This window comes from Arachis ipaensis, chromosome B07 (genome assembly GCF_000816755.2).
Source record: "Arachis ipaensis cultivar K30076 chromosome B07, Araip1.1, whole genome shotgun sequence".
Lineage (NCBI taxonomy): Eukaryota > Viridiplantae > Streptophyta > Magnoliopsida > Fabales > Fabaceae > Arachis > Arachis ipaensis.
In genome coordinates, this window is record NC_029791.2 from 112,580,677 (window position 1) to 112,591,724 (window position 11,048).

General features: G+C 32.8%; 2 protein-coding genes across 8 annotated transcripts; one reads left to right on the forward strand and one right to left on the reverse strand.

The window, feature by feature from the left end:
- LOC107605852 (probable 6-phosphogluconolactonase 5, chloroplastic) lies at positions 492–2,267 on the forward strand. The gene is made up of 3 exons (XM_016307777.2): positions 492–915; positions 1,027–1,162; positions 1,605–2,267. Exons 1-3 carry the CDS (start codon positions 551–553, stop codon positions 2,067–2,069), a joined length of 966 nt encoding a protein of 321 aa, XP_016163263.1. The 5' UTR covers positions 492–550; the 3' UTR covers positions 2,070–2,267.
- Positions 4,214–10,351, reverse strand: LOC107605853. 7 transcript variants are annotated; one of them, XR_002350414.1, is made up of 8 exons: positions 9,850–10,351; positions 9,301–9,401; positions 8,267–8,349; positions 7,539–7,589; positions 6,068–6,148; positions 5,194–5,901; positions 5,001–5,091; positions 4,214–4,906 (listed from the first exon to the last, which is right to left on the reverse strand). XR_002350414.1 is itself a non-coding variant. In XM_016307779.2 (4 exons), the coding sequence occupies exons 1-3, from the start codon at positions 10,146–10,148 to the stop codon at positions 8,302–8,304; spliced, it is 399 nt and encodes a 132-aa protein (XP_016163265.1). In that variant the 5' UTR covers positions 10,149–10,316; the 3' UTR covers positions 7,530–7,589; positions 8,267–8,301. The 7 variants fall into 7 exon arrangements, 1 of the variants encoding a protein (XP_016163265.1); XR_002350413.1 differs by having other exon boundaries at positions 8,241–8,349; positions 9,301–9,586; positions 9,850–10,347; XR_002350412.1 differs by having other exon boundaries at positions 9,301–9,586; positions 9,899–10,346.

Genomic DNA, 11,048 nt, shown 5'->3' on the forward strand with positions numbered 1-11,048 from the left:
AAGTACAAAATCAAAATATAATCATTCTTTAAATTTTGTAATTAGTTTATTTTAAATTTCACTTTTTTTTAATATACAATTCAACACGCACACAAAATTCCTTTTTCCCCCTATTCGTAACCTTATAATAAACATCTTTTTAGTTAAGTTTATGACATATCTCTTTTCAATTTGTTGTTTTATTCACATACTATAAAGCTTTATATAGACGTATAAATTATTTAAACTTTAGATAGAAGTATCGCACTATTTAAACTATTTAAACCATAAAAAAAAAATCATTAAAAAAAAAATTCTCATGCGTAAATCACTAAAATCCAAAATTTGAAGAGCTTCTCTTAGACTATATCATTACTTATTTACTTTACACTTGTTTCCCCTTTTACAACATCTCCAATATATTTTGCTTCTACTATTAATATTTGGATCCATTCCTTGCTTCACTAGTAACCAAAGAATCCATTCCTCTTAACATATAAATAAGTGTACCCAATGACTATGTAAAAACACAACCAAAATCCAATCTTCCAATTGTTCATAGCTACCACTAATGGCTACTACCTCACCTTTCTCCATCTCATGCATTTCACAAACTAAATTGCTCCACAAACAAAATCCACACCAACCATCCCATTACACAAGATCATCATTGTCACCACAATTTAAACACAAATCATCATCACTACTTTACAACCCTCTAAGATACAATGGTGTTTCACCAATTGTTATGAAACCCAAAAGTGGTAATGCTGGAGTATCCGTTAAGGCATTGTATAACAAGACCGTGGAGGTGTTTAACAAAGAATACATCTCTGTGTCTTTAGCCAAATATGTAGCTGATCTATCTGAAAAATTCATCAAACAGAGAGGATTTTTCTCTATAGCTTTATCTGGCAACTCTGTCAAGCACCTCAAGTAAACATATGCTATACACATTTCTATAATAGAAATAAATTACATGTATAATTAACAATATAATTTACAATTATTAATAAGTTTATTACATTGATGATATAAAATTTTCAGGGCCTTGGTGGAACCTCCATATGCTAACACAATCCAATGGTCTAAGTGGCATGTATTTTGGGCAGATGAAAAAGTGGTGCCTAAAACTCACATAGACAGTAACTACAAGCTTGCTTATGACACATTTATTTCTAAGGTATACTATATATATATATATGAGTTTAATTTTGATACATTATACAGAGACTATTAAACTACTCTTCTATCTTAACCCATGACAACAATAAAAAAGTTTTGTGATCCATAAATTTAGCCCAACAAAATATATAAATTCAATTATAATTTTAGTCTTTATTATCTTATCTTATGAAGGTAAAACTAAATATATATAGAACATTACTTACGAAAGATAAAAATAAAGATAAGATAAGATAAGAAGATAATATAAAGATAAGATAAAATAAGATAATAAATGCTAAAATTGTAACTGAATTTATGTATTTTATTGGACTAAATTTATGAGATACGAGATTTTTTTTATTTTTGTCATGAGTTAAGGTGGAAGAGTAGTTTAATAAAGAGATTAACCACTCTTTTTATATTCAATTGATTGATATAATAATGATTAAATGAGACAGGTGCCAATTGCTATGAATGTGAACACTATTGATGATGCTCTATCAGCTGAAGTTGCAGCTGATGTGTATGAGACAAACATCAAAATCAAAGTTGATAGTAATGTGATAGCTTTATCACCAAACACTAGACTTCCAAAATTTGATCTCATGTTACTGGACATGGGATCAGAAGGCCAAGTAGCCGGTCTGTTCCGGAAAAACCCTGTCTTAACAGAGGCTAGAAAGTGGGTTACCGCTGTCAAGAATGCACCACTGCCGTCCGAGAGAATCACCCTTACGCTTTCAGTGATTAATTCTTCTGCAAACATAGCGATGATAGTTACTGGAGCCAGTAAAGCAGACGCAGTCTATGCTGCATTAAAAGAGGATCAAAGTGATGATAAGATGCCAGTTCAGTTGCTTTCACCAGAAGGAGAAATGAAATGGTTTTTGGATAAGGGTGCAGCTTCAAAGCTATATAAGTAGATTAATAAATTTATGTAGTAATTAATGTCTTTATGTTAATTTATTCGTCAGCCATTTCTTGATGAGGAATAAGGGGTGTGTGTGTGTTTTGTTTCGACAGGGTTGCCATAGTTGAAATTATTGCATAAGTTTCTTACAGTAAAGAGCCAGAAACCTGCTCATTATGCCAGAGATTCAATAAAGAAATGTTTTATTATATATTGTAATTATATTTTACCTTTTTCTTATCTCAAATAATTGTCTATTATTTGGATAAACTACAAAAAATATCTTTAATCTATTTATCATTTATTAAAAAGGAAAACTAAGATAATTTCATAACCAGTAGTTGACATTTTGCAATTTTATAATTTTGGCACATCAATATTGTCATATAAATATCATTATTCGTAAATAATTTGATCCCAAATACAGAAGTCTGGTTATTTTCGTCTCCGAGCCAACTAAGTTTAGTGCAAAAAAATGTTCATATTTCAAATAACTGTATTTGATTCATGGTAAAGTATTTGATGGGGTTCTTTACGAGAGTTTCATCCAATGGAGCTTTCTAAAATATTCATAAATTTGTTTAGTTGATTATGTTGTATGTATTTATCTAGGTGCCGTCTCTTCCCTTTATGTTCAGTGGCTATGCTGGCTAAAAGCTAAAGACCAATCAAAACTTGACAGGTAAAAGATAGAATTGCAGCTGACTAAGGATTTGACCTGGTTAAAGACACGGTAAATTTTCTAATAAAGTACGGTAAATTAGTTAGGAGGAGTTAATTACTAGTTGATTCTTTTTTTCTTGGACAATGTCTGGACTGGGCAGCCCAACCCGAGCCGGACTTGGATCTATAACTTGTTCCCCACCCAAGTCCAGATTGGCAACTCTCTTCTTCTTCAACGTTCTTCATCTTCCTCCTCAAGGTTCCATCACATTGCGGTCCTGCATAGAGTTTTGCGTTGCCGCCTGTCCTTGCATGAAGCTCTTCCACGACGCCGCCCGTCCCTGGCTGTTGCTGTGCTGCTGCAAGATCATATGAATTGGCACACGTTTCTCACCCGTTGTGGTCCTTCCATGCCCGTCCAAAGCTAGCTCCGAAGTATACCCGTTGTTTTAATATTATATATTTTCAGAATAAACTAATCTGTTAGAAGGTTTAAAATCCACACTGAACTCAAAAAATTAAAGCCTAAACAAACCTAACCTATTATCTTCTTCAATCTCTTCCTCCCAAAAAAACCTCTTCCTCCTAACTAAGGAGAGGATCATCGCCGAAGAGGATCATCGCCGAAGTGTCCGCATCCTCCTCCTCAAGTCTTAGCTGAAGACAGAACCATACCGTTTCATCCCTTCAGGACACTGCTCAGCGCAGACCCTCAAACTATAACTATCAGCTCCTTTTCGTTTCTCAGGTCCAGAGATCAAAGTCGCAACCTCATTCAAAGTGAAGTTCGAAGACAGAGAGTTTGTTGGTTTGTTAGAGAAGGATGAAGACTTTATGAAAAGACCCATTGTTAACTTAGAGGAATGATAGGAGGCCAGCAACTTTTGTAATTTGTAACCATCAAATAATCATCAATAATGGTTTTAATGGTGTGAGATTTGTGTGAGATTTCATCCAATGGCTCACTTTTCTTTGCTGGTTACATGCTGGTCAAAAGTTAAGAAAGTTGCTGGTCTGATTTGGTGCATTGCTTCTTTGGCTTGGGGTTGGACTTGCCCAAAAGAAAACAAAAAGGCTATCCAAGATGAAGGCGGCGATGCAGATCGGTGGCAATGGCCACAGGAGGATTGGCTATGGAAGGTGACAAAGGGACAACTACAATTACCTTTTTAACCTTTGGTCATTCATAAATATTTAAAATTATTTCTGGTAAAAATATTTTAGTTACCTATCTTGGATTAGTGATGATGATTAATTTTATAACTACAAGCCTAACCATCTTTAAAATATGACAAGTGTCATTTTATTATTGGAAAGTCAATACCTAACCATCTTTAGCCACCACTAACCAAGGCAGCAGAGATTTCACCATTTATCTATTATCAATAAAATTCATATATTTTAACCTTTTTTTTCACATCATAACAAAATTAATAATAATTTAATGACTTTTTTATTTAAATAGGCAGGAGATCTACAAAATAATACGGCTCATTTTTTTTAATATTGGTTAGGATTTAGTGTAATACTTTATTATTGGATGTGGTGGTGTTTTACATGTTTCTGGGGCTGACAATCCGCATGGAGCGAATTGCTTTAACCAAATATGTTTTTTAAAATAAAAAAAGACAATACAAGAGGGGCGTATTGCTTTTTTGAAAATTTTAAAAAGGAATACAAGGAGGGCGTATTGTATTAATTTAATATGAAAAACATAATACAAGGGGGACGTATGATGGGCTGTGGCTGCAGCTGTGGCTGCGGCTGGGGTTGGGGCTGTGGCTGTGGCTGTGGAACATAACCAGTCAATCGCAGGTGAGCCCCATATGCTTCTGTATACCATTGCATATACTGATCGGATGGTTGATAGTGTAGTGCAGGATCACCAACCAGAACAGAACTCAAACGGTTTGTCCATCTCATAATGTATCCAGAATGCTCAACTCTCCAATCTTTGTTTTTTGGTCCAGTCAAAACCACGTTGTGAGATTCTGCAAGACGAGTAGCTTCTCTAGGAACTTCCTGCGCTAGACCGAATTGCCTCATCACCCGGTCTGATGCATGCCACTCAATGCATTCAAACGATATTAGTGGCACAAGTGCACTCCACATCAATCGATGCTGCAAAATGTCATTTGGAACTACAATATTTTCTATATGATTAGGACTATACGGGTTCCACACATACTGCAAAAACATTCCAAAACGACTGCATAAATACAAACACAAATATAATGCCAATATTAATAACAACACTGTTAAATACAACAAAAAAACTAACCCCATCTACAGGAATATCATCTAGTAAATGCCTGATCTGAGAAATGGTCCACTTTTGGTATCTGTGAAACTGTGAGCGCCAAAACATCCATCTGAAATAAAATAAATCTCTAACACTCAGTACCAATATATGTTATATAATATACCTAAACAATACATAAGCGATAATATGTTAACATATGAAATAATTTTACCTGCACGCAAGCGGAAAACTAGGATGCGATCGCACCGGTGCTAGGAACGGTAACCGTTCCTAAGCCCATATACAAAGCAGTGCCAATGGGCCATCCACCTCCTTGCAATCATAACGTGATGCCCGACATAATGCCCTATACAAATGTGCCAAGCAAGCGGATCCCCAGCTAAAGCCTCTAATGTCAGAAAAATTTCGGAGCAAAGGCAAGAATTTCCAGTCGATTGTCATTCCTGACTTGTCACAAACTAAATTTGTGCCAAACAACAATAATGAGTGTATCTTGATGTACATTTGTCTACCAAGTGCGGTGTCCAACTGCATGCGCTGCTTTAGGGTGCGGAGCCATGCAAGCTTGACACTGCTTCCTTTATGATCAGCGGCAGTAGGTACAATACCAAATTGTGTCATGAATTCATTTTCGAGGCCATTAGTGCTGCTATCCATAAATCCTGACATCGGTATACCATCTATCGGGAGTCCAAATATCATTGCAACATCCTCTAAGGTTATCGTGCATTCACCGTGTGGAAGATGAAACATATGAGTCTCTGGACGCCATCGCTCGATTAAAGCATTTATAAGTGCATTGTGCAAAACAAGTCTCCCAATTTGAGATATGTGATAGAATCCACTATCTCGTAACTCGATCTCAACTCGGGGATCATATGAATCTTGGTTCAGATGTCTTGATTCTAAATTTTTTGAACTTTGAAACAAATAAAAAATTATAATTCACAATAGAAACAAAAAAAATAAACAAACATAAATAATAATAATAATCATCATCATCATAATAACGACAATATTAACAATAATACTAAGTACGATAGTAACAACAATATTAACAAATATACAAACATAAAAATATTTACATATGGTGAACGTTCAAGGTATTCAACAATGTGATCTTCAGGACGCGTAATGTCACGAACCACCTTCTATTTGTATTCTTTCTGAAACAAAAAGCTAATACATTATATAAACTATATCTAACATATATTCAATATTTTTCTAACATTAAATAAATAAATAAAAGCATATTTAAATAATTTTATATATAATATTTTCGGTTCTGTTTAAAATAAATAACATACCCCACTATATTTAAGTATTTAAATTCTTCTACAAAAATATATAATATATAAAGTATGTTTAAAGTATCTTAATAATATATTAAGTATTGTTTCTGTTTACAAGTTAAAAATATATTTTATTACTATCTTAATCTAACAAAGATTGTGATCCTAACTAATACTAGGTTCAACACTATTATTACTAACAATGAATTAACTAACCCAAATTAATTTCTGAAAACTAATCTAATTTATTTTTTATTTACACTAATTAAAATAATTAAACTCACTAAAAATATTATTACTAAAAAATGTACTTACTTGGTGATGTTGATGGAGATATAGTTGAAATCAATAAATCTGAAGATGAAGTTCTAGTATGGGGGAAGGGGTTGTTTCACTACAATAAATTCGGGTTGAAGCAACCCTTTAAAAATGTTGCCTATAAGAAGGAAAAGTGTTGCCTTTGATCAAAGGCAACACTTTCCAACAAAACGCAACGCTTTTTGGGGGGTTGGCTATACGGCCGTTATCTTTGATCTAAGGCAACGTTTTTGTGTATCAAAGGGAACCCTTTTTATGGCAACTTTTAAAAAGCGTTGCCTTTTCTACAAAAAAAGCAACTCCACAAAAGCGTTGCCTTAGGGGACCCAAACACAACGCTTTAAATAAGACTTTATGGCAACACTTTTTATGAGTTGTATTTTCTAATACATAAAGCAATACTTGTCTAATTTTTTTTAAGTTGCCTTTTCATATACCTAAAGCAACACTTGTATAAGTTTTTTCTGATTATTTTTTTATATACCTAAAGCAATATTTTTCCAGATTTTTTTAAGTTGCCTTCTTCATATACCTAAAGCAACACTTATCTAAGTTTATTTGCAGTTATCTTTTTCTAATACCTAAAGCAACATCTTATTGAGTTTTTATGATGTTCTATTTTTTTATATCTAAAGCAATATATTTTTTACTTTTGTTATATTTATGACATTTGAAGAATATATAGCACACACTAACAATATTTAAATATTTAAATTCAATGTAATCAATATAGGAAGAATAAGCTAATAATATATATTGCATATATATATAAAAAGGTCTTTCAAGTGCCAATTAACATATTTGTTAAGTTACTAAGTCATATAAATAATAAACATAAGTAAACAAAATACATGTTTTTCTCATGATGAACTTAAATAAAAAAAAACTAGTTTTTTTCATTTGAAACCAAGAAAACTTTGTGTTTCACCATTGTGCCAAGAATCACCTTTATCTCTTCAGAAAACTTCATCCAACTATAAGCAAGCTGCAGTCAAATCTAAACGGACGAAAAAAAATATAGTCAAAACATCAACCATGACAGCCATAAAACTTTTATAAATCTTAACCTTCCCTTCATTTTTAATTATTTCTATTATTATTTCTATAAAGTGTTACCCTTTTTTCAGCAACAAAAACAGCAACCAAAACAACCATAAAATAGCCACCAAAATAGCAACCATGACAGCTATAAAACAGCAACTAAAATACTTTTTCAACAGCCATAAAACAGCAACTAAAACAGTAACCATCATAGCCATAAAAGAGCAACCAAAACAACAACCATGACAGCCATAAAATAGCAACCAAAACAGCCATAAAACAGCCTTAAAACAGCAACCAAGACAAGAAAATTATAAATTGTTTGCCTTTGGTGCCATAAGAAATTATAACACTTTGCACAAGGGGATAAGATTTTATCTCCTAATTATTCATATATTTTTACCACTAATTAACCAAGCATGTAAATAATAATGTTCATGCATATTAAGTATATAAATTTATTAAATGGCACACAACAATATTATTATTATTAAAATTAAGAAAGAATTATATTGTTTATCCAAAAGTAGACTAATAAATATAAAAAGACATTCAATATGAAAAACAAAACTGCACAAAGGTACAAAATATATTTATGAAAGCATACAAGTATAAGCAAGATAGAAAATTTACGGAGTCATGGCTCAACAAATTGCAATCTTCAAGTCCTAGAATGTCCACCAATGTTCCTCAAACTCCTCTGAAGCAATCTTTATCTATAAAAGAGTAAAGAATAAACTTTACATTATTCTCTATTAACTATTTAACTCAATTAAAGTAGCCAACATAACAAATAAACAAAAAATAATAATTGATTCTATATAAAATAGTTAACTCAGTGAATTATGAAAATTAATCATTCTTTAATTTACATTAAAAATGAAAAAATCAAAGGAGAAAAATACCAAAATCATTGTGGAGAACAAAAGAAAAAGTTAAAAATTTCATAATGCTTTACAGAAATAATAAAAAGGGAAAATTGACATTCAAGTTACTAATTATATTTAATATCTCTATGGATATGATAACCAAGAAATTTAAGCCTTCTGATTATGGAATAAGCGTAGAATACCATTACTCTCTTGTGAATAAACCAAATATACAAATATTTAATATTTGCATAGAGCCATATACTAAAATACTGAATTTAATTGATACAGCAGGAGCACTCTCATCAATCATCATCATATTATATATACTCCCACCTTATTTGGATACTCATATTAACTCCAAAAAAAGGGGGCCTTACTCTGTTTTAGATAAACTTAAAGCCTTAAAAAAGTTTTCAAGAATTATAAATGAGAATTATAAAGAAAAATTTAATTTTCTTTTCACAAGAATTATACGTGATATCTAAAATTACTATTATTATGAACTTTGAGACAAACTTGAATATGTACAAATTTGTTATATGGGTTCCGGACAAACAAGGTTCAATAAATTTGTCATGCTATTACTTCTACTTTTAGGCAACATTTTCTTATTAGCAACACATGTGAGCATCCAAAATTGATTGAAAGGAGCCATACACTAAAATACTGAATTTTAGTTTTTTCAGAGAATAGCACATTAAAGAACAGCAACTCAAGATTTTTCAGAGAACAGCAAATCACAGAATAGCAAATCAAAACACATTTACACAAGTCCTATGTAAAATTTGCACATACCTCAAAAATATTAGAATACCTCAGAAGCTTTAGCACCCCATAAAAACACTCATAGTCGAAATTGAGGCAAGCCATATGCTCCAGCGACCAGAATTTCCAAGCTACACCACATATTACATCAGCATCTCCTTACAAGACAACAATGATGATATATTTGACATTAAATAGCAGTCAAAAGAAAACTAAAGAAAAAAACAAACACCCTGAAGATTAAAATTTTAATAGTGTCACAAACTGCTCCTTTTGTTCCTTCTTTCTTGTTCTTTTCCCTTTAACTTGAATCCTACTGAAAAGCAGTGAAAAACTTGAAATTCAACAAAATATCAATCAAGCCAGTCCAAATAAATTGAAATTTCAGACTCAAGAATCATAATAGCATGCTTAATTACATATGAACTAAGACAAATACTGATAAGAAAATCCTAATTTTAATCTAAATTAACCTAATTAGCAAAAATAAGTTTGACTAAATAAAATTACTAAGTAAAAATTAAAATCTAACTAAAATGAATTAAATCAGAGAACAACATAATGGGTTTTTGAATAAACCTGGAAATTGAAGGACAGAGTAACAAGAAGGCAGGGGTGAGGAGGTTACAGTTGAGGGGTGGTTGCCGTGTTGCGTCAAAGCTCGCCAGCGGAACAGAGGTTGCTACGATTTTGGATGCATCTCCAGTTCGCAAAGAGGAGGATGCGGGAAAAGAGAAAAAGAGGAAGAATGAGAAGAGAAGGGAGAAGGGGTTTCTCGCCGGTGGTCGTTCGGCGCAGAGCGAAGAGCGCACCGCACCGTCGCCGTGGAGGAGAGCACCGCGCCGTCGCCGTGGAGGAGAGCACCGGGCCGTCGCCATGGAGGAGCTGCTGTCGCCGTTAGCGTCGTCGATTTTGGAGTTGACAGTGGAGAAAGGAGAGAAAGGGTTCGTGAGTGGGTGTTACTGGCTTGGTTAATGGCTATTTAGGGCTCAGGGTCTCTTGCTACTGAACTCAAACAATTTTTTTTTAAAGTTATTTGAGGGTAAAAATAATTGGTGGGAATATGATTAAAAGTTTTCATCTAAAATTTTTAATTAGAAATAATTTTAGGCAACTTTTTATAAATGTTATTTGTTAAATTTTTTTGACAACTCTTATAAAATGTTGTATTTTTATTTAAAAATGTTGTCTTAAAGATTTTATATTGCAACATTTTGTAAATGTTGTTTTAGATATCAAAGACAACTATTTTTAGGGGTGGCAAAAAATTTTGTTATCTTTGCCTTACTCAAAAGCAACTCATCAAAAATGTTGTCTTTGCCTATCTAAGACAACTTTTATTAAATGTTGCTTCGAATAAGGGTTACCTCAGGCCAAAAATATTGTAGTGTTTTGAGTTATAGAAAAAAGAAGAAAGAATTGTTGAGCCACTTGAGTCTGGTGTTCAGGAGAGAGAACGAGATTTAAAAGTGAAAGGAAGAGAGAGAACGTGAGTATGAAAAGGGACCAAGGGGGATTATGAGATTCACAAGTTGAGGGGGGTGATAGACACGTGTCATGCATGCAATCAATACAAGGGGGACGGATTGTGGGTGCATTACGAACGGGGCATATTGCAGATCCGTCAGGACGGCGCCCCCAGTCTCCTGTATAACTCCGTTTTCTTCCATTTTAATGCAAAACACCATCTCTTTCCCAATTAAAAAATAAAAAATCCAAATAATACACCTACAAATTAAAACACAAGATGTATTTATCAATAACAAAAAAATAGGCCC